This window comes from Zea mays, chromosome 9, assembly GCF_902167145.1.
Source record: "Zea mays cultivar B73 chromosome 9, Zm-B73-REFERENCE-NAM-5.0, whole genome shotgun sequence".
In the NCBI taxonomy this organism is placed as follows: Eukaryota; Viridiplantae; Streptophyta; class Magnoliopsida; order Poales; family Poaceae; genus Zea; species Zea mays.
In genome coordinates, this window is record NC_050104.1 from 156659253 (window position 1) to 156683417 (window position 24165).

The window sequence follows — 24165 nt, forward strand, 5'->3', positions numbered from 1 at the left end:
TTATACTATTAAATCACTATATAATACAATATTATTTATCAAAATATAACCTACGAGCCAAACCTCCTTAACCTTTGATGATTGATATATAATAATTTATAATTTAAATTACTTATAATGTTGAATAATAATCATAATTTTTTTATATTTATACTATTAAATCACTATATAATACAATATTATTTATCAAAATATAACCTACGAGCCAAACCTTCTACAGCTCTTTGAGAGCCGAGACAAACCGAGCGAAGCTAGCCAGCGAACCCACCGAGCTCGAGTCTTTCGTTTCCATCCCTAGCTGTGGTAGGAAGCGGACACCGGCCTCGTCCCGCCGCCGGGGAGCTTGACCGAGGCTGGCCGCACCGTGAGAAGTCAGAGGTTAAGATATTTTTGCAATTTTATCTCTTCCATAATCTGAGAAACAAATAAATAAATAATGCATACTGTGCGTTACAGTAAATTTACACAGTTTTCGTACTGATACGGGATATATTTTGTTAACACTGTCCAACAGTATATTACACGTTTGAGCGAAGTCGTGTCGTCAGCAAAATTTCACAATATTTATACTTCCGTAACATACTAACTATTTACAGCAAAAGTGTTCTTTATCTAAGTTTTTTTTCCTCCTTTTTCTAGATTTTCCTTTTTTTTTTTGCTTTTCAGAATTTTCTATGGAGAAGGGGGACGCACTGTAAGCTAAAATAAAAGAATCATATATATTTTGCCTATTTATTGTCTAAACAAACTATGGTAAAATTTTTCACCACAGCAAATTGAATCTTGTACTCAACCCAACCACCGAAATCTCCATCCCCATCCGATGAATATCAGCGTTCAAGCCTTCCAGTGGTCACAACCATACCGATGCGAGACTTTTTCCACGCCCACCATCTCTGCATCTAGCCATGTCATCTGCTCGCATCCATTTCCTGCGGTCACAGATTCTACCGAGTTGTCAAGCAAGACAAAAGTCCATGGCCTTTTACCAAAGCATGCCTCCATCCGCGACCCAGTGCGCAAACCGGTCAGAATAGTCCCGAACGTCTGAGACCTGGCTGCTTGAACGGGAAAGATCCATGTCATCCCTTCCCTGGTAAAATGAACAAGGCTCACAGCATGAAGTTCAGAGGAAAGCCGAGTAACCGAACATTCAGTTGACCACAATTCTCATTCCATTTTCAGATAGATAGCTCAGGAAAAAATTCAGATAATGAGACTAACCTCATCAGTGTGTCCTTGTTCACTGTACGACGTAGATGATTCAACGCTGACCACATCCATAGGTGAATTGATCAGTGATGACCTGCAAATCACGGTTCTTGTGATACATCTTAACAGTGCAAGGGGAGTAAAAAAAACTCGGCCGTGGAGGGAAAGACCGTCCTCCCAGTATTATATTAAGAAGAGACCGAAACATGGTCCCGGCCGAGAAAATCCCCGAACCCTGGCCCCCCATCACTAGCGGGCCGTCACCGCCCACTCTGCAACGGCCCAGCCGGAGGGTGGCGCGCAGGACGTAACCCGGGAGCGGGCGAGGCACAACGAAAGGATTTTTTTAACCAAGCCAGAAATTCGCCCCCGAGGGGGATCGAACCCAGGATCTGGAGGTGCTACTCGGAAGCCTTAACCATTACGCTAGAGGCCCTTTCGCAACAGTGCAAGGGGAGTAGCAGCAGGACGTGCAAACTAGTGGCAGTCTATCAATGTTACCTCTCAAAAACTTCCTCGTCACAGGAATTCCCAGAAGACGACAACAAATCAAGGTCGAGGAAATTTGAAGAATGCAATTCAGGGTAACCTAATCTTTTCAAATAACTCTGCCGCTCTTCTGAAATAGAGTGTCTTCCAGGCACTCTGCCGTAGTTCACACTGAAGATGTATAAACAGACACAATTAGCTCGTATTGCATTCACGTAAAAAAAACAAATTCAAGTGGCCCACCACATTCATGCAAGTAATGACGCACCTGGAGCACGGGTTAGGTTCACATATGGAGATCTCTGGCGCAGAGTCGGTAGGTTCTCTAATATCATCCAGCTGTTGCATTGGAAGCAATTCTGTGTTGTTTGTTTCATTGTTACAGCTAGTTACAGGCAAGTTGTTCTCCAACAGTATGTTACCATCTGATAGTGACCTCTTTATGAACGATCTGGTAAAACAAGATGAGGATTGATAAAAATTAGAAGAGTCTAAAGAACCAGCACAACAGTAGCACAATTGGCAGAACTACCGATTGAGTCCAGACTGCAAAAGTATCTAGTTTTTGCTGTCCTAAGTTCTTGTTGCCTTTGCAGTTTTAAACAATATCCAGTGTTCCCAAGCATTATATCAGTTGCATAATCATTTTGACACAGTTCTCTTAGAACAAGTGGTTCTTGAAACAGGGTAAAAAAAACTCGATTTGTACTTTGAAATAGGGTCTATTGATTCATGGTCAATACATCAAAATCCTAGCTAACTTTTTCATGTGAAAAAATGCGATTTTCTGAAGTAGAGAAAAATGCTTGTGTTAAGTAGTAAACCATCACTAAAATGCAAAGTGTATAAACAAAAGGTGAATATAAGATATAGCTATTTCAAGAAATATTGGAAGCTTATAATCTGCACCTTCCAATCTCTTCTTTTAAAGTCCCTTGCCTCCCAATGTTGTAATGCTGATCTGAGTCCAGCTTCCACAGTGCAGGTTTCCCTTGCTGAGGTTGGAAATGACCTAAGAACCTGCATTTTTTTAATGACATGTAAAGCTATTTGTGATGATTTGATGAACATACAAATATCAATGATTTACATTGGTTCAGTCATTCCTACAGAATATTATTTTTGCAATATATTCAGAAGCATACATGTTTATAGCATCCTGCTTGTCGTGATCAGTGTAGGCGTTATTATAGTAGCGTTGAATGGTCCGAAGGAACTCCTGAGATTGGGTTGCTGCCTTCCATTGACCCCTTTGCTCGCAGAAGATCTATGGCAAATATGAGTAACATGAAATAAGACTAATATAGTTCAACAAAGGGATTTGGAACATCAAGTATCTTTTTGTAACTAGTTGACTTTGACATTCCTGGGTACAAGAGAATCACTTTAGAAGAAAGAAATGTAGATGTAGCTCAGAGCATTTTTACATATCTGTCAGAGTATTCAGATGCCACTAATTTATAGTGCTTATATTTACAAAAGAAAGAAGCAGGGCCTTGTAAATTAAGCCTTTCAGTAGTGAAAAATGTAAAACATGTTTCCAGAGTAAGCTAATATAACATGAGATATACCTTGTTGTGAGCAGCAGAACCACCATACTGAATAGCTAATGTATCACCCATCCATTCATAGAAGTCCATCAGATCATCAGCCAGAGGATCGTGCAATTCAATTTTCTGTGCTTCAGTAAGCCCCAATGCATGAAGTTGACGCCCTAAAGCAGCTAAACCATATGCAAATTGTGCAACATTTGTGCGATCTAAGCAGTCTATGCAATTTGTCCTGAGGACACCCTTCTGTAATAAAAGAGGTGCCAACTTAGCTGCACATTCAGTTTGATCACTGCTACTTCTGTCATCATGTGGTTTGGCAGCAGTTCTTTCTCCACTGTAATAGAAGGATAAAGAGAATTATGACTGAAAAAACAACCACTTACAAATGTACAATTTTTTTGTGATCTCTAACATATGAATTTGGCATAAATACTAGAGACAGTATGCCATAAAATAAATTATAGTGAAGATTATTCTTTAACAAACTTGATGAACTTTGCTCAACAATATCTTCATATGATTTAACAACTGCAGTTTTAACAACAACAACAACCACAAAGCCTTTTAGTCCTAAGCAAGTTGGGTAGCTTAGAGTTGAAACCCAACAGAAGCCACGAATCATGGTTCAAGCACGTAGATAGTTGTTTTCTACTCGCTTCTATTCAAGGCTGGACCTTTGGGTATATTCCATCATTTCAAGTTTCCTTTTATTGTCCCTACCCATATAAATTTTGGACTTCCTTACCTCTCTTCCCATTACTATCGCGCCTTAGGATCTCATTATGTACTAGTGCCTGACTGCTTGTCTCCGTTGGATATGTCGAAACCATCTCAAACAGTGTTGGACAAGTTTTTCTTTATTTGGTGCTTAGTTGCTTGCCCCTAGCCTATCACGTATATCATCGTTCTGGACTCAATCCCTTCTTGTACGAACACAAATCTACTGGACATGACTTCTTTTTGTAGGCCAAGACTCTGCACCATACAACATAGCAAGTCCAATCGCTTGGTATCCACTTGTCACATAGAAAGCCAGATGCTTGGCACCACTTCCAACAAACTACTTTGATTCTATAATCAACAACTTCATCAATATCCCCATCTATCTGTAGCATTAATCCTAAATGCCAAAAGATATCCTTCTCGAGCACTACTTGACCTTTCAAACTAACATATCCTTCCTCATGTGTGGTAATGATGAAGTCATGTCTCATGTATTTGGTTTTAGTTCTACTATGTCTAAAACCTTTGGACTCTAGAAGTCTCTAGCCACAACTCCAGTTTCCTATTTACCCCTGCCCGACATCCATCAACTAGCACTCCATCGTCCGAAAAAAAACAGGGATACCTTGTGTCCCTTGTGCATTTTTAAGAAAAAATACCTTAGTGAATTTTAGAATGTTTCAAAGTAGATCATAGGTTACCTTGAGGTGTCATCAGGTTTTGTTGATGTACTTATTTCACAGTGGAGGAATTCAGTTAGATCCAACACATCTGATGCCACCTTGGTCAACAGTGCAAGCACATTGGTGCCTTTCCTGAAAGTAGCAGGCAGTACTTCACAAAAAGGTATACACGATATGATTGTCTTACATGGAAGGAGCGATCTTACATAAGATTCGCTTGGAATACAATGCATTACCTTCGAGAAAGCTTACTCAGATCCATGTGTAAAAATTTTAGACGCTTGTCATCAGGCAGGCTCTTGTTAATGTAATGGATAGCCTTTGCAAATTCTGCACGGAGCAGAGATTCACGGGGCTTCTTCTCACGGGTCTGATTGAAACATAATTAAGAGATTCAAAGGAAAAATTCAGACTTATAACAAAGAGCAGAATGCTATCACGTTGGTGATCAAACCCTCAGATATAGAAGTCAAATAATATAAGCACAATTGAAGACATTCACATCAAACAACATTGATGCTGCACTTGCCTTTATTAAGTTCAAGATGATTACTGGATTCCCATATCTAAGTGCAAGGTTCTCAAAATGAAGGCGAGTCGCCTTGTAGTCCACATCAGGTTTCACTGTAACAGCAACACATTTAGAATACCAGATGAGGTAGTCAACATACAAACTCATAATAAACTTAACTGAATAACTTACATATAATATCTGGTCTAATATTAAGTCTTGAAGTTTCCTGAAACCAGACAAGAGGTATCGATCCTCTATGCTGTACAGCAGAAGCCATCTGAGTTGGGATTCCATCAGATGTGTCTTCAAAAACAATCTGCTCAGTCTCAACATCATTCGCTACCCTGCCCTTTTCATTAACGCCACGTTTCAAGAATCTATAATTTGAAATGGGTGAAAAAAATTTCAGCACAATGCACAAGGTTAAAAGCCTGAAATAAAATTAACACGGAATGACAAAACTGGCTACTTGAACATGCGTTTTTTATCCAAATTAAACTAGTGTTATTAAAACTACGTTTAAGTGTCAAAACTCTAATTAGAGGTTGAAACCATGTTTTGGCGTTCTAAACTGTAAAATGCAGTGCTTCATCATTTTAGACAATTAGCTACTTTTGGGCCCAGTCTGTTAGTTACTTTTGGGTCCAATCTTAGTAACCAGGTTCCTGGATCGATGGGATTGAGGAACGGGAACGCGGTACATGGTACGCTACTAAAACTAGGTTGTAACACTATGGGATCGAGATTGTTCCCACGTTCTTGGAATGGAACGAACGTTCCCGAAACGAGGAACGTGGCTGCGTTCCCAATTCCGGTTACTAAGGGTCCAATCCAGCCCTGTCTCCACACGCTTGCCCTACTCCCCTGCCCTGAAGCCCAATGGCTAATAGCACACAACTCTGCTCTCTATCATCGCCGTCGCCTGAAGGTGTTGTTGCCATCGTCTGCTGTACCTTGAGCGCTCTCTCCCTCTCTCACTGCGCCGAGTGTGCCCTCCTTCCGTGGCGTGTGCAGCCGCTTCTCCACGCCGTCCGCACCGCTCCTCTCCCCTCGTGCTGCCCTCTCTCTCCATGCATCTGTTTACTAGCAGCCGGTGGCTGGCACCCAACAGTCGACTCCTCTCATCCTCTCTGCCTCTGTTTTGGTATTTAACTTCATGTTATTGTCTGAAATTATGATATATTGGTATTTTTCCTATGTTGTTTAAAACTTCGTTTAAACTTCATTGAAATGTTTAAAAGTCAAAACTTCACCCATGAGCGTTTCAACGTTTTATCGTTTTAATAACCTTGAATTAAACTACAAAGTTAAAAACTCCAAAATTGTAACACAAACCTGGTTCCCGCAAAGTGTCGTGAGCGCCTAGCTATAAGGGTCAACCAAAAATCCTTCCCAGATACGGAGAGCTTCGACTGTCATACCAAAACAAATGTATTAGCATGTCTTCATATGGCACTTTATTTGCATATGTAATCAGGACTGGCATTTTTTGAGATGTTTTTGTTGTCCTTGGACTAGGATCAAGAGACAGTGCCTGGCACTTGTGAGAAAAATCAAAATGGATAAAATATAGCAATGAAATTTCATAATGAAGGATTAGGAATAAAAGTTAAGACTATATGATGTTAGTCTGTATCAACATTCAACAACATTTATAAACAATAGATTAGAAGGAGCAGACCAAGTACCGGAGGCTCCCACATGAGTGGGGTCTAGGAAAGAGATAAACCGATGCAAGTCTTCCCCCGCAAATGCGGAGAGGCTGCTTTGAACCCACGGCCTGGTGACTAAGTGAGACAGCTCTCACCACTGCACCAGGCCTGCCCTTCAAAAGATAGATTAGAACTGAATAAAAATAATAAGTCTGCTGAGACTTATGAGCAAAGGTTTCAACTCAAGAAAGCTTCAAGCAGCTCAAACTGAAAAAAAAATCAGCAGGTTATACAAAGCATGCCTTTGCCAACCTTGTTTCAAGCTTTCACTATATATCAGGTCATGAGACGCGGAGTAAAACACTTAAGTTAGTGGGGGTGTCATTGAGTTAGCAGCAGCCCTACTTGTGGTCTTCAATGATGAATAGATGATACTGGTGATATGGATAAGCTCATAATCAGAATTTTAAAGGAGGGATCAATTAACACACTAGCAAAAGGACTTTCAATTTAGTTACCGCGAAAGACCATACCTGTTTAAAAAATCCATGGACTAAGGCAACAGTCCAACATGTATTCTTGAGATGATTCCGAATTGCTCGTGTCAGAAATTCATTCCATACACACATTGGTTCATAAACAGCCTGCCCAGTATTCTTCTGGGTTATGTTCTTCTGAAGGCTGCGCATGATGTTGTAAGAGTAGCTGAAGAAGAAATCCTTCGAAAGGTCAACTGAGCAAAGAAGGCGCTTATATCTACAGAAATTGAGAGGTGAGAGCATAAATTTCTTCATAAGACAAAAATGAAAAAAGAAGTTGAAAAATATACTTGTCGTATAGAATGGTGAATGATAATAAGCAGAATACTACAGGAGCAAGGAAATTCGAAACTTTTCTATATATACCTCCAACCATATGAGCAAGTACACAAGGCTCAGAACTGCAAGAATTTCCATTGTTCCATTATGTATATTGGCTATATGAGTTGGATGTACGTTGTTTCTGAACAAACAAATTTATACACATAGGAGAAATGGAGCTAAATGAACACAACGACAAAATGTTACTGTATTATTGTACAATCGAACAAAATCATAAAATGGAATTGTCCATGTTCTACTAGGACATGAACAAATGAAAAAAAACTGGAATGTCATTATGCAAAACAATACGGACAAAGGAGAGGGAGGGGGCACAGCAACACCAAGAGTTCTCAACACAACATAGCAACCAAAATGAGATCAAATATGTGGAAAGAGAGCAACCAACAATGAGGTAGATGAATAGCAAAGCTATAAAACGTACACTAGATAGCAAGCTGGAATTATTGATAATGTTAAGAACCACTGATTAAATTACAACAGGCAATACACAATATTTACATGTTGAAAAAAAAAGACCTGTTCTCGTCCCTAGAATAAGCCACGTTGGGCCAGACTGTAACACTTGAAATTGCAATCATTTCACTCTTGCCGACGGAATAAATTTCATGGCCGCATATTGTGCCGATTTTCCTTCTACTGGTTATTATAACCATGTAATAAGGACCAAGAAACTTTACAAAACCTGAATAAGCAAATAAGTAAATGTTATAATCCGAAGCGAAAAGCAAGGAGTTGTGATTGATATGTTCAACAAGTGTCAATTTATGTTGCATTACCAACTATTCCGTAACATTTTGTGACAAATTTCAGTCCACCAGTCAACATGTTCCCCTCATGGATCCGCCAAAGCAGTTCTTGACATTCACTTTCCGTGTAAATAGTTGGATCCTCATCGACACCCAGCTCAGTGGACTCCAACCGATCAATTTTTAGCACCCTCCAGTGAATCCTGCTCTTGTCTCTTCCAATAAGATAAAATTTCTACACCAAAAAGACGCACACATATTAACTGGAATAAAATTGAGCGATAAATAAAATGCAAACAAGCTTTCAACATCAAGCCTCATCTGCAGTGAACCAATGGAACAGTATACAAGGAGAAAACATCTAAAAATGGCTATTGTCTATCCCTCTATCGTATCAACATTGAGGTCTTCATGTCTAGATCGCAGAGCTAGCTATCCTGGCACTTGAAAAGGCATCTGCATATCAGCATATGCAAACGAAAGCTGAAACCTTGTATTTTTTAATTGGCATAGCACAGTCAAAGCAGAAGGCTATTGCACATTAGGAGCCAAACTACACAACAGTAAAGCCCAAACATCATTCTAGCAAACAGTTTAATGCATCTGAGACAATTCCAAGGAATTAGCATTTAGCTAAAAGGAAACGGCCCTTTTGTTTTCATTCCCATCCCTCCATTGCAAAAGAAACAAAAGGAAGGATCTTTTGCAACCTTTTTGCAGCCTTTTTCCTTTTTCCAGTAACCTAATTGACCTAATTGAACAGAACGAAGCATAATGGACACGCATCACGTGATTGTAGCATTAAATCACACAAGAATTCATCATAAGCACAAGTTTGAAAACACAGCCCTCGTAACAAGTCAAACACAAGATGTTTGGAGTCAAAGGGATCTCTAAGTTCAAACAGCCTCGAACTGAAACCAACAGAGGAAACAAGATTTGCAAGAGATTCATACCGATCTGGTTTCGTAGAGTCGAAACTTTTGAAGGAATTTGCCACCCGTCATAGCCTCCATCCGATCAGATCAACAGACGACGAGAGAGAACGATAAAAAAAACACAAAGACTCAGCTCCTCGTGGGCTGCTTCAAATAGAGCATCTTAGGCCCTCAGAAACATTAATGCTCTGGAAGAGAAAACCCAACCAAAGCTTCCACCTTCCAGAACACGGGCACCCGAACTAGGGATAAACGGATCTAAATCGATTCAATTCAACCCAGCGACCACAGATTCAACTCAACCCGGCGGCGAGGGCGAGGTTTTTTTTTTCTCCCTCCGAGTGAGATTAGGTGAGGGCGAGGAGTGGACGGTGGCGGCGGCGGTGGCGACCGGCGGCGAGGGCGGCGCTGGCCGCGGTGGCGGCAGGGGAATCAGGCTCGACGAGGAAGAATAAAACAGGGAAGGAGGTTAGGATTAGGAGGATGAGGAAACCGCGAAATAGGACCTGTAAAGAGAGTCCCGAGCAATCGTCGAGGCTAAATACTGGGAGTAAAATAACGGAATTTTCTGGAGATGCGGAGTGGGGAGGAAGAGGAAGACAAGGGCGCAGCGCAGAGCCACATGCAAGCTGCCTGGCGACGACGGCGTCGTCCACAAAAGCGCCACGCAACTGCGCTGCGAGCAGGGGGGGTGGCAAGGGGGGCAAAACCATGTAATCATTGAAGGAACAGTATCTTTTTCGGTATCTTCTGGTGCTGGCTCGCCCTCTAGTGTCTAGTCTAGCGAACAACTTGTGTTTCGTCTCGTCCAAGAGGAAAACGGTAAAATGATGCTTTTGGCGCCATGACGGAGTAAAAATGGTGCTACTCTATTTATTCTTTTTTTTTTTGCGAAATAGAGGAGAATTCAGTACCACGTGGAATTATTGTAGCAAACAGGATTTTCTGTTTTCAAATTGAGCCTTTGACTTTGTGGGGGTTTTTTTTCTCTTGAACCGCTTCAATGATTGATGATGTATTTGGCAGAGATCTGGATTTTTTTTTTAGAAACGTTTTATATGATGAATCATGGTCACTTTATGAAATCGTTTTGGAGCCAATGGCCGAAGAAGGGAAGGGAAGAGGAAGGGGGGACGTGTAAGCAACTGACAGAAGATGGTGCTACACATAGCATTCTGAAAGAGGAGGGACTGCGAACTGGAAGCTTAATTTGGCCATGGAATTAAACCTGAGCATTTGCTGGCAACCAATGGCCGGCAAAAGTATATACTGCTGCTACGATCCTGCTGGCCGGCATTCTGAAAGGAGCCTTTAACCTGCACAGGTACTGCACACGGACGGTATATCCTGGATCGACCGTTGTTGCTCGGTGCAGTTGAATGCCAATCAACCAACTACCTGAACTGACAACGAAGCATTGTATGTGTGGAGTGAACAGCACCAGCGGTCCATTTCTTTCCTCCAGGACCACAGGAACCCGGCCCGTTTCCTCGCGCGGCAGGCCGGTGACGTGCGCTGGAGAAAACAGAGCACCTGTGACGCCGAGCGCAGGGAAGCCATTCTGAACACATAAACATTCTTTCTCTCTCTCTCTCTCTCTCTCTCTCTCTCTCTCTCTCTCTCTCTCTCTCTCTCTCTCTCTCTCTCTCTCTCTCTCTCTCTCTCTCTCTGTGTGTGTGTGGGTATGGTTTCAGTCCGTTAAGCACGATGCTTATCTTATCTACAAACCAGCCCATCAACATCGGCGTACATGATCCAATCCAATCCAAAGACAGCTTTTTTTTTACATGGTTACTGTTTAACCCAGCTGTCCCAGCAGGTGCCATGCCAAACAGGTGTTGGGAGCAGGGCGCCATGAGCACGAGCTCTGAATGTCGTACGCGCGTTGCCGAGAGCCCTTTTCTTCTCCCCCGCCCCCCGGGCAGGCGGCAGCTCGCGCGCGCTGCTTGTGCTTCGTCGTCGTTCTCGTCTGTCTGTGAACGCAGGGCACTGTGGACTGCGAGACGTCGCGTTCGTTAGGTGCGTGTCCCCCTCCCTGCTTTCCACATGGATGGATGGATGATTCGAGAGGAACTAGTGGCCGTGAGCATGGCCATGTAGCCAGGAGCGACGTCCTTTTGAAATGTCCCTCCTTTTGGTAGGTGGCTGTGGATGCAGCGAGTCCACGATTACATGCTGCTTTTTTTTTCTTTTTCGCGTACTGTTTTCTTCTGAATTTGGGAGATTGATGGACAGTTCGCAAACATCCAGAGGTTTTGTTTACTGGCCCGTGAAGACTGACGACGTTGTATTTTATGCAAATCCTGGAAGTTTGCTGACAGGCAATGGAGAAATGCTACCGGAGAAAAGGCCCTGCTGCAGCCAGACTGAATCTGTTCGCTCGGTTCATGCATGTCCCACAGTACTTCAGGATCTGCAGAAAAGCTGCTACAGTTCTATGCCATGCGATATTAAAAGGCGTTGCTCTCTCACGTAATGAACTCTAAAGGATTATGTATCCTATATTTATATTTAGGTTGTCCGATGCAAATCCTGGAAGTTTGCTGACAGGCATTGGAGAAATGCTACGGGAGAAAAGGCCCTGCTGCAGCCAGAACCATATATCTAGATCGTGTAAAATATAAGATTTGCGAACTGTCTATCAATCTCCCAAATTCTGAAATATTTTATATTTATGTTGTTCGTAGCAGATCGTGTAAAATATAAGATTTGCACGGTAGACTACACTAATTAATTAGAAACTAATTGATGAATTGAACGCATTAAAAAACAAAACAAAAAATAATTAGTTAAGAAAACTTGGCCTACGCGGGGGCCGGGGGTAGAGATTAGAGAAAGCATCGTAGGCCATGTGAACTAAGTCTGTTCTTCGAGCGCTATTTTGGACATACAGAACAGACGAAGAGGTTATCCTGATGATCGTCCTCGTGGGCCGGGTGTTCGAATCCAAAATGTTAAAATCCAGTTTGAAAGCAATCCAGTTTTTAAGAAACAATTTTTTATTTATTTGTTAGCTAGTAGAGGCTAGTTTCTTGATTTTTAATAAATGTAAATCTAATTTCTATAAACTCATGCATAAACTGGTATGTTTGGAACCACCTTAGTTTCCATAAATCAGTTTCTTAAAAACTGAGTGATTCCAAAACAGGCCATAGGTGTGTTCGCAAATTTAACTAGCCTATATTTAATCTATTATCTAACGGATTAAATTTTAGTACGATAATCCAAAACTATTATGTGTTGAGCTCCAAAATGAGCGACGGACTGTCCGGCCCTGAGGCCGGACGGTTCGTGCCTGTGGGCCGGACGGTCCGCGCGTGCGCAGAACAGATTAGGGTTCTGAGTTGTGTGGTACGGTTTGTTAGCTAGATTCGTGAAATTAGCTCAGGAGATTAGTTTGTAAAGGGTCCAGCCCCCTTTCTCTATAAATAGAGAGGTATACGGTCGATTTGTAATCATCAATCGAATCAATAACACTTCTATTTCACATTTATTTCCTAGGAGTAGTTCTAGTCTAGTTCTAGTTTAGTCTTCCAATCCACAAATTTTTCGTTTCTCCTCGACTCTACGTCGATTAGAGGAGTCTAGGTCGGCCTGCCCGAGTCTAGACAACTCCTAAGATCTCTCCTCCCCGACGGGTGCTCCCGGGAGCGAGATCCAGACGACGCCGGCGATCTTCCGCTGCCCCTGCGCACGCGCGGACCATCCGGCCGTCAGGCAGGAAAACCTAGCCTCGCGCCAGGCCATGGACCGTCCGGCCCCTCGTCGCGGACCGTCCGCCCCTGTGCAGAGAGCAACGCCGCTGGTTCATGTTGAGTGATTGACGCCTTAAAAAGGTGTCAACATATTCTAAGTTTAGTTTGTACATCAATGCATGGGTTCTATGCTTCCATAAACTATTATATATAGTCTTAGTTGTACATATTGGTGCATAGTTCTATGCTTCCATGTGGTACTAGTAGCTAGTAGTGAAGACGAGAAAGACGGTTCACCAAGCACCCAGCAGCGAATGCCAGATTGCCAGCTCTCTACCTGTCACAGGCCCTCCAGTTCAGTTCGTAATCATGGAGATCATCATCGCCACGCGCCAATTGAGCACGAGGAACATGCGTGGCCCTATTCTACAAAACGCCGTCGGTCTCGCTTGTTCAGACATGCACACGCATACATGTAGACAAGCCAACATTTCGTGTGACAATTAAGAATGGACATGGTCGAATTCGCATGCAATTAAATCCAGATGACACTATTTATTACATTTTAAGTATTTTTATATGTAAATTTAAATATATAGAGAAAATCAATTAATATATACATAAATAAATACTTAATAATTAATATGATGCATCATAATAAAGTTAATTAATTAACTTTCCTCTATATATTTTTAATAATATTCTAATGTCATTATCCGTAGATATAGCTTTAAAATAATATTAAAACAATGCATAGTATATGCTATATTAAATTTTTTGTTAATTAGTTATAAATATAATTTTTATATGTTTATACCAGGTACCCTTTTTATAAGGTTTTAGTGGGTACTTAGCTTTGCTACTCTCATATATAGTGCTGGGAATATGGACCGGGTTTTTCAGACCAGCACGAGCACGACCCGAAAATAGGAGCCCAAAGCACGGCCCGGCACAAAATAATATGGGTCGGACTAGCACGGCACGAAGGCGGGCTTGGGCCGGGCCTCAATTTCTGACCCGTCGGGCCCCCGACACGGCACACATAGATGGGTCGGGTTTGGGCCGGCACGGCCCAATTAAGCCCAATTTGTTTAATTTCTTCAATTTAATAAGATATCGACCTTATATTGTTGTTATATTTGGAGTTTACGTGATCAAATAATGCTAGAATTGTTTAATATCTTTAATTTAGTAAGCTATGAACTTTATATGGTTGTAATATTTTGATTTTATGTGGTCAAATATACGGGCCAGGCTTGGGCCGACACGGCCCAAAGAAGGCACGACGTGGTTTAGGGCCGGGCTAGGCCACTGTTTTTACACTTCGGGCTGGCATGACACGGCCCAAAAATCTTTTGGGCTTTGCTGGCCCGAACCGTTTGGCACGAAGCACGATGAGCTTGGACCGGGCTGGCCCGGCCCAACCCAATTCCCAGCACTACTCATATACACATAATGTAGGATATATCACATTTATTTTAAATACGAACCTAAAATCAGAGATATAAGAATCATAAAAATAGATTTAGATGTGTCATTTAATATCTGTCTTAAAACCAAATATGGATATAAATATCCATGTTAAGATTAAAATGGATAGAAAGTTTTTGTTTCAGATTTTTAAACATTAGGTTCCATAGGTAATAGTCTAAATATAGGGTCTATTTGAATCTGTCAAGGCATTTGATTATTAGTAAGAGTTGAAATTTTGTTAGCAGTGCATATTGGATCTTAGGCTAAAATATCCATGCATACATCCCTAACAATGAAACTATTAGCATTATTTGTTGCGTTTGGATAGTAAACTAACAATTGGGCAAGGATTTATTTAAAAATTTGTTCTTATACTACAACTATCTTTAACCGTTAAATTTTAGATGTGGTGGTCATTAATGATGAGACAAAATTATTATTACTAACATATGTTTTGTAGAGGCAATTTTAATTAGATCAAAATAATAATGAATGTTTGGGCAATCGGTAGTTCACATGCCTCTAAATATGAAATTTATTTTGATTTTCAAAGAATAAATTACAAGGTTAATTAATGATGAACTATGACACACACTTATTAAACTTGGCACTAACTAACTCAAAGGAGGACCAAAAATATTTAAAAAATAAACCTTGTTCATACAGTGTTTAAATTGAAAATGGTTTGGTGGTGTTTGTAGGTGTCATGCTCTAAGAAATAGGGTCATTGGACCATCGAACATGGTCCAACGCTTACACGTGGTTGCTAGAGAAAACCTGATCGTCAGGCCATGAGGAATATGGTCGTTGAACCATAACGTTTGAGCCCAACGGTGTCCAGAAATAGACTAGATAGGTTTTGTATGTGTCAGGATGGTCTGATGGTTGTTGTTGGACCAAACTGTGCAGCTGTAGCAACTAGGGTTCTCCTTACAAGGCGTTGGACCCTAACGGGATGGTCGTGGGACTATCATAGAGGTTTCATGAGTGTTGGACTGGTCCGACCGTAGAGGGGGAAAGGGTCGTCCAACTATATGGTCCAGTTGAATACTCTAAAGGTTATATCTAACTCAGTAAGGTCATTATGACTATTGAGTCTCATCGGACCAAGGGTTATGGTCCGACGGCTAGGCATCAGATGGCCCGACACCTATGTTTTTACCCTAGAGTTTTTATAACATACAATTAGGTGGTTGGAGTGTATAAATGCACCCCGACTCTCCCATTCTAACTCTCTTATCTATGTGTCCAGCTCAAAAGTCATTTGAAGAGATAGGGATTTGTTATTTGTGAGATTAGTGCCTTACTAGTGCATTGAGAGAAGTAAATGTGCACCTATCGATCTCATTAGCCTTGGATAGGTCAAGTTAGAGGTTGTGCTTGTTACTCTTGTTGATCGATATCATGCATTTAGATGGTTAGACGTCGATTGAGAGTTTGGTGATCGCTCACAGAGATTATAGGTGGTCCAACTTAAGGTGTAAATGGTTGTGGATTCATCCTACTAGAGTGGTAAAGATTCAATCCGTAGAGAGCATATGGTCCTTGGGTGAATAAAGAGAGAACGATACTCTTGCGTGGTTGCTTCAACGAGTAGTGGAGAGTGTCAACTATTTGATACCTCGTCAAAACATTGTCATCTTTCAAACCCTTTTTACATTACAAATTTATATTTGAACAACTCATTTATTGTCTTTACATTATTAGACTTGTTATGCTAGAGTATAGTTGGAACCTAGGGTGCAAAACTTTTGTTTAGATAACACTTTTAGGTGAAGTGAGCTATCAGGTAGAATTTAGTTTATGCAAGAAACTCTATAAAGAAGATATTTTTAGTATCGATTCACACGTTGCTTCACATGTTCTATCCTGACGACTCTACTAGATATAATGCTACTTGTGAGTAGAAAGAAGATTCTTTTATTATATTTTAAGTTTGTAAGAGCCTTTAGAACCGGTTGATGGTAAAAGCTGGCAGTAAATTAAGGGGGTGTTTAAATGCACTAGAACTAATAGTTATTTAGCTAAAGATTGTTAGTGAAATTAGATAGCTAACCAATAACTATCTAACTATTAACTAATTTATCAAAAATAGCTAATAGCTGAAATATTAGCCAGGGTGTTTTGATGTCTCAACTAATTTTAGTCACTAACTATTAGTTCTAATACATTCAAACACCCCTAAGAGCCATTTGGTACTGGTTTTTGCCATCAAACAATACTAAAGAGCTCTTTAGTAGCTGATTTTGTATCAACCACGCCTTTAAAGATTTTTTGCCCAGTATTATCGATTGGAGCCACCAACCTATGCTAATATGTGAAGGCAACATCAATACAGATAAAACCACCAACCGATATTAACACTCTCACTTGTCACTAGACCCTTAATATTTCGAACCCGTATTAATAATAGCATTAATATTGGTTCTAATTCAATAATCCTATATATGAAGCCCCTTATTTTACACGATTTATCGAAGTTAGCCTTCATATTAGAAACTGTTTCAGTACTCAAGATGGCAAAGGTCGTCATCAGTGTTGTTATTCACGTGTGTTTGCTTACCTACGAAGAGAGTTAATAATACTATAGAACACGTACGACCGATACAGCAGTGATGTCAACTGATGGACGTTTGCTAGCTAATTGAAACGCTAGCAGGATCGAGTTCAGACCCGGACCAATCGATTGAGAACACATAATACACAGACATCTTGTAGCGTCGTCCGCGCGCATATTCTGTCGTGCTCGCCACTCCCACCTCATCATCGATCGATCGATCGCGGAAGGCGTGGTTACTTTTTTAAGCTCTGGATTGAGCTGGGATATGGTCGCGAAGTCAACCCCCCGCAGCCGTTTCTTGGCTGACGGAACCGGCAGCAGCGTGGCGTGGCGTGCGCTGCGGCCCGCCGGCCGGCGATTATTAGCTGGATCGACACGCGATTAGACCGCAGTGATCGCCGAGTTTATCGATCGCAAGGGCAAGACGCGGTGGGTGGGTGACGATGACGAGTTGACGACGACGGACGTCGTAGCAAACATTCTTATCTTTATTATCTTAAAACCATGGCACTGCTACGTGCACTACACTTGGCGATGGATGCACGCGGCATGCAGCTCTGCTCGGACATATGCTGACGACGACCGAGAGCAGCATGCAGGATCAGCAGAGCAGCTCGGGATAACGATGATCCGCTCCAGTAGTTCAGTCGTGGTTATCCATCGGCCTCTCCGCCACTAATAAATTTCCTAATTTGGCCCTCGATCAAAACGGTGTCGTTTTCTTTCTATTCTAGTAGGATAACAGAAATGCGCAGGCCATACTGGATTTTTCGCTTCTGGATGTCGGCGTTTTAGCATGTGGACTGGTGTCCGCCTAGGAATGGTCACCGGCACCGCCTCTTCCGTCGCCCGTCTCTTGTCTCGTGAGGATAGCAAATCCAACATCACAAAAGGCGAAGCCGGCCTGGGCCCTCAAAGCCCAGTCCGGTAAAACAAAGTGGAACGGCCCAACTAAGCCGAGGCAACCCGTTGATTAAAACCCAAACAGTATATCTGCAATGTTACAGAAAAGGACGGTAGGCTTAGGTTTTAATTAAAACATATCATGTGCTAGAAAAAAATGACTTCATGTTAATCCTCATAAATCCTGCTAGTGCTAGGTCGTTGCATTCTCGAGATGCACCGTTGTCTAGTCAACAGGGTTTGATCGGAGGCCGCGCGCGCCTCCTCGTCAAATTCGGTTGATTTTCAGAATCTTCGAGATTAACGATTTCTTTCTCCTGCTACTCGTGGAATCGTATGGGTGTGTGAACATAAATATTTTGAATTCCAACCTCATCCACTTTCAGCATTGATAGTTGATACGCCATTATGCGTGCATTTGACGATGTTTCACCACCCCTTTGCAATTGCCAAGGTTATATGGATGGAGTGCATACGGAACGCACAAATAAAGACCAGCTGCAGTATTGTACATAATATGTATGTATATGCATCTCTAATCTTTTAAAGCGAGTTTGGTGCATTGCGTGCATCAAAGCAAGCGTGTAGGTTAGTTTCTCTCCCGCTTCTCGCCTAATCATAGGTTATTACGTCCTAGATAGACCGTGATGAACTAACTAAGTCAAACACGACACCAAGTCGCACATAGCGCAGTGTTCCCATTTAGTACTATGAAGTAGGACGAATGACACTACACCAAAATCATACACTTCCTACGGTTTTTTTAACTTTCTACAACTTTTATAATAAACCGTAGAAAATAAATAACTTTCGAGAGACAACTGATAGATCTAGGAAATAAACATATTTTCTTATGGTAATTTATAAATGTTGTAGGAAGTTAGCTTTTACATGCTGACTCGTTCGTGTGGTCAAACGAGCCGCTAACTTTCTACGACCTACTCTAGTAAGTAAGCTTCTCTTGCTAACTTTCTACGGCCTACTCTAGGAAGTAAGATTCTCCTGCTAACTTCCTACAGCCTTCTCTAGGAAGTTAGCTTTCAGTTGCCGATCCCCGGGTGCGGTCAAACGAGTCGCTAACTTCCTACGGCCTCCTCTAGTAAGTTAGCTTTCAGCTTTTGACCAGTCAAACGAAAAGCTAACTTCCTATGGCCTGCTCTAGGAAGTAAGATTCTCCTGCTAACTTCCTACGGCCTCCTCTAGGAAGTTAACTTTCAGCTTTTAATCAGTCAAACGAAAACTAACTTCCTACGGCCTGCTCTAGGAAGTTAAGTAACTTCCTACGGCTTTACTTTAGAAAGTTATATTTTTTTATCTTACCCTGCGAATCTACCTTATCTTCCTCTCACTATCCTTTCTCGATCTTGTTCCTTGCAACCACCGTCGGTCGCGCCCCACGCCCGCCCCACCACCCGCCCGCCGCGCCCGCCCCCACCCACCGTGGGCTTTCCCCGCACCGCCGACGCCCCCATCCGCCAGTCGGCCGCCGCGCCCCCGCCCGCCGTGCCCCTCACCGCCCCGCCCCACCGCGCCCCTCGTCGGTTGGTGCTCGTGGCCATGGCGGTGGCGAAGGTCAAATCGGTCGCCGTCTCCGTTAGTCACAAGTGTCGGGTACTGATCGCGAGCAATATCAGCGACCGTTTCGCACCTCCTTAGTTGTTCTTTCTCTTACTTCCCTCGCCCCTGGTTTCACAGAATATCTTGGCCACCGGTTGGGAAGCGCACCTCAACACTGTCAAGGCTGACAACAAGGGAAGGTGCATACGCTCGTATCTTATCATTTCATCTGTGTATTTGTGCGCATAAATAAGGTCTCAACGGTAAGAGTTGTTTGTCTTAATTGTTTTTTTGTTGGGGTGCTATTGGGCAGCAAGAATGAGATTTACACGTCGAGGGTGCACTACATGATCCATAAGGGCACACCCTACTTGATTGTCCCCGAGAACGACATGCACAACATTGTAAAACTCTTAATTCTTCATTTACTTATGGTGTTCGGTAAATAGTAGTTGCTGTTATAATCAAACTGCATTAAAAATTTATTGCTTGTGTGGAATCTTGTGTTTGATAGAACATTATAATCGATGAGCGGGGGTCTCTTGCAGTATTCAGTCTGATTCGTGACCGAGTTGCGAGCTTATTGAAGCCATCGAAGGTACTTCTCTATGAATTTCAACTTGATGCTTTTGAAATTGTTGCTCGCTTGCTTTTCTAGCATTGCTTGTACAAGCACCTTAGTCTTGTTGTTGAATACATACACCTCCTCGTGTTGGTATGACTGGTGATGTTCTGCGCCTGAAAGACTCAAAGGTAAACTTGTTCTGCAGTCACCCTGCATGCATAAACATGCTCCATTGCTTACTATTGGTAGTAAGGTGATGCCGACTAATCTTTATGTATTGTGCTTAAGGTTCCAATTATTGAAGATAGCCTGAAGCAAACTATGCATAATACTTCTTCCTTTGAGTATCCATCTGTGTTCCTATAATTTAAACACCAGTATGCTCATGCCCACCTGCAGGGTGTTGACTCCACCTTCTAGTGCCTCCTTATCCAGCTCTCCATGTAGACATGTCCAATATTTCTCCAGTGCCTTTAAATAACCTAATGAGGGCATGTAAACATTTTGTTATACAATGACTCATTTATGTCCTACAGATTTGTTATGCCCATATGCCAGTTATTGGAAAAACCTATCATGAGCAGCAATACTGATTAAAATAATAATCAACTTTGCTATTTTCATGTGTTGCAAAATAAGTAGAACATATCATTGAACAACATGTTGTCATTTTTTTAGACATTTTTAAGTTGAGTATCAACATGGCTCTTGTTTAAATTATTGCGCTCTTACTCAGGATGAGATTGAAGCTGCTCGAATGGCAGCGATCAACAAGGAAATTAAGCGTGTATTGACTGAAGTCCTTTCGAAGGTTTTATTCTTGACTTGACCATCTTGTTTACTGTTTACATTATTGAATTCATCCAAGAGGTGCAAGGTTATTTCTGATTGGTTAGCTTCTTACCCTTTTTCATCACATACATAATCGGCTATCTTAAGGTTAGTGTCCCTTCATGATTGTTAGCTCATTTTAGGCTGAAATAATTGATTGGTTGTAGGCTGGGCAAAAGGTTCGTGAATAAAGTGAAAGGCGGCGAGCCTGCGACAGCAGGAACGTGAGCAAATTGTAATGAAGCGTAAGCATGAAATGGTAAGTTCATGGCTTGTTTTCATCTGTTACATCTACACGTTCCAATTGAAGCGCCTGCAGCATAATTCAAGGGAAGGTCCAACAATATTAGTTTGTCTCCAACCAGGGAATTGGCGACAAAAATTCAAGATGAAGCAATCAAGTTTGGCAGATCTTCAAGAATATATTCTACTGTATGTCATTTTATATTTTTCTTATATCTGTCATTATCATTACTATGCTTGTCTCACTACCGGAATCCGAGACTTTGCCGAGTGTTGGCTTCTTTGCCGAGTGCCTTTTGTCGGGCACTCGGCAAAGAAAGCTTTGCCGAGTGCCGTACTCGGTAACGTTAGGCACTCGGCAAAACGTGCTTTGCCGAGCGCTGAACACTCGGCACAGAACGGCACTCGGCAAAGACAACTTTGCCGAGAGTCAAACACTCGGCAAAGGAGGCTCTCGGCAAACGGCCGTCAGCGGCCGTCCCAAAGCTGACGGCCGTTAGTCTTTGCCGAGTGTCATCCGTTGGCTCTCGGCAAAGAGGTTCTGTACCGATCTGCCTAGGTCTAGTACATGCCATATTTCTAATTGAATTAACTATGTTAGCGCCTCCAACCATATTGGTTAATTTTAATGAATTCATATGTGAGCAGATGAATGTTCCATTACATTTAATATATGTTATATGTCAGGGATGTTAATTATTTTTGTTGTTGTTTGAAGTGCTTATATGGAGGTGCTCCAAAAGGCCCTCAGCTAAGAGAGTTGGAGCGTGGTGTTGACATTCTTGTCGCAACTCCTAGGAGATTAAATGACATTTTGGAAATCAATAGAGTGAGCCTGCACCAAGTATCATATCTTGTCCTTGATGAAGCTGATCGTATGCTCAACAAATATCATTTGTACAAGTATATTAGACCCCTCCAGCTACCTTGCCGACGCATGAACGAGAAAACGGGTTAGACTTTGTCGAAGCCCTCTTCGCTAGTGGAGGTACCGACCATCACTCGTCACTGTAACCCGATGGTGATCGGCGATCGTGAGCTTCCATGTTATTGTGTTCTGATACTTGAGACTTTTATTATGACTATGTATAAGATATTGTCTCTTATTAGTACTGGATGAGATGTGTCTTATTATGACTATGGATGAGACTTTTGTGATGTAATTGATGAGACTATGGATTTAAATATTGTTATGTGATTGTGTGTGAGATGTTTTATGTGAAATATGTTGTGATATATAGTTGTTGATATATTTGTTATGTTATGGAATGTGGTGTAAAATAAAAATAAACAACATTTGTAATGCTGGTCAAATTAACTTCCTAGAGGCTTATTGGGCCGTAGGAAGTTAGCTGGCTAACTTTCTAGGGCTACAGTCAGCCGTAGAAAGTTAGTCGTAGGAAGTTAGACAGCTGACGGCGCTGACGGCGTGAAGCTACTAACTTCCGAGAACCTACTAACTTCCGAAAGGCTTCTTTGGCTATAGGAAGTTAGCTAACTTCCTAGAGGGCTCTAGAAAGTTAAGCTAACTTCCGACAAAAAAATTTCGAGAGCCAAAGTTCCGACGGGATGGCTAAACTTCCGAGAGTTTAGCTAACTCCCTAGAGTTAATGGCTAACTTACTAGGGTTTAGACACTAGGAAGTTTACTATTTTAGTGTAGTGTGATCGAGCGAGCTATAAAAAAGATTATGCTCTTTTATGCACGGTCATTGTACTAGTACATGGAATTACGACCCATGCCAGTACGACCATGCATGTAGTATATTAGTACATCTGAACTGCACACATATATATGGTGGATGTTCAAGTTACATAATGATGCAAACAAAGGATTGTTAGCTAGATGCATGCATTCCGACGCGTTTGCTTGCGAATTCCAAACCTTTTCTAGGGTCAGCTGAGACTCTCAACTGTCTAGCTAACACAATCATCTGATATCCCTATACGATGTTCAAAACGCAAAATTGCGCAGTCTCCTATGTGCAACCCACGGATCGATTTGACTAGCTCGTTGACAGTTGACACCCAACATGCATGAGCAAGGCCATGGCAACATGCAGATAAACTAAACTAGCAGCTTTGCTACCTCCATCTCTCATCTAAACCCTCCCATTAAAACGCTGTCTAAGGGCAAGGGGGTGTTTAGGTCCCAACTATATAAAATACAGTAATCAGATAAAATAATATAAGTATGGTCCAAATACCGATTATAAGTTAGATTAAATAATTATTAAATAACTGCCAGATTATTAATTATAATCATATAGTCCATCTGAAACCTATTTTTTAGATTATAGGTTATTCGTACTTCAACTAACAAATAATTTACCTCTATAATCTATAGGAATCCAAACCATGCATATATATTATAATCCATAATCATGCATGTAAATTAGCACTATACTGTAACTAAGCAGCTGACTATAATTTTAACTTTATGACTCGCGCCCTGCTTTTTTTATTACGCAATGATGCCTACTTGGAACGGGGAGTCGGGGACTACAACATTCTATAGCTGTTTAGCTAGCTAGCTATATATACTAGTATTTATGCTTATAACGCGGCGATGTAATATATATATATATATATATATATATATATATATATAGGAGTCAAATGTATTCTGTATAATAGCGTCAACTCTTAGTTATTAGGTATAATAATAGCGTCATTGCGAACGGGTATGTACTTCATTAGTATGGAATACTTTGACCGTTTTGACTTGGCTTCATCATATTTTAGTGACCATTTGTGCTTTGGAGCCATTGACTTTGGATAGCTCGTGGGAAACAATGTATTTGCTTGATACGTATGGTGAGAATAGATCATATTTGTTTGATGTGTATGGAGGAGTCTTATTAAAAAATTATCTAATAGCAATGTTTGAAGATTTTCACAAAAATAAGCTCCCTCTACATATAGTCTGAACTTTGGTATCATGA

General features: G+C 41.4%; 2 protein-coding genes across 3 annotated transcripts; one reads left to right on the forward strand and one right to left on the reverse strand.

Annotated features, from left to right (window-relative positions):
- Positions 1-434: 434 nt before the first annotated feature.
- LOC103639503 (phosphoinositide phosphatase SAC2) lies at positions 435-10134 on the reverse strand. Of its 2 annotated transcripts, XM_020544329.3 has the most exons (18): positions 9413-9902; positions 8487-8691; positions 8227-8392; positions 7360-7582; positions 7139-7260; positions 6863-6994; positions 6510-6586; positions 5364-5551; positions 5190-5284; positions 4897-5030; positions 4679-4792; positions 3273-3588; positions 2847-2968; positions 2611-2721; positions 1970-2152; positions 1714-1872; positions 1225-1306; positions 435-1093 (listed from the first exon to the last, which is right to left on the reverse strand). In XM_020544329.3, exons 6-18 carry the CDS (start codon positions 6875-6877, stop codon positions 986-988), a joined length of 1704 nt encoding a protein of 567 aa, XP_020399918.1. In that variant the 5' UTR covers positions 6878-6994; positions 7139-7260; positions 7360-7582; positions 8227-8392; positions 8487-8691; positions 9413-9902; the 3' UTR covers positions 435-985. The 2 variants fall into 2 exon arrangements, with proteins under 2 accessions (XP_020399918.1, XP_008660476.1); XM_008662254.3 differs by lacking the exons at positions 6863-6994; positions 7139-7260 and having other exon boundaries at positions 9413-10134.
- Positions 10135-19368: 9234 nt separating this feature from the next.
- Positions 19369-22338, forward strand: LOC103639505 (uncharacterized). Its single transcript, XM_008662256.3, has 8 exons — positions 19369-19636; positions 19721-19782; positions 19896-19986; positions 20097-20180; positions 20884-20958; positions 21146-21237; positions 21344-21410; positions 21940-22338. The coding sequence occupies exons 1-6, from the start codon at positions 19583-19585 to the stop codon at positions 21167-21169; spliced, it is 390 nt and encodes a 129-aa protein (XP_008660478.1). The 5' UTR covers positions 19369-19582; the 3' UTR covers positions 21170-21237; positions 21344-21410; positions 21940-22338.
- The last annotated feature ends 1827 nt before the right edge of the window (positions 22339-24165 follow it).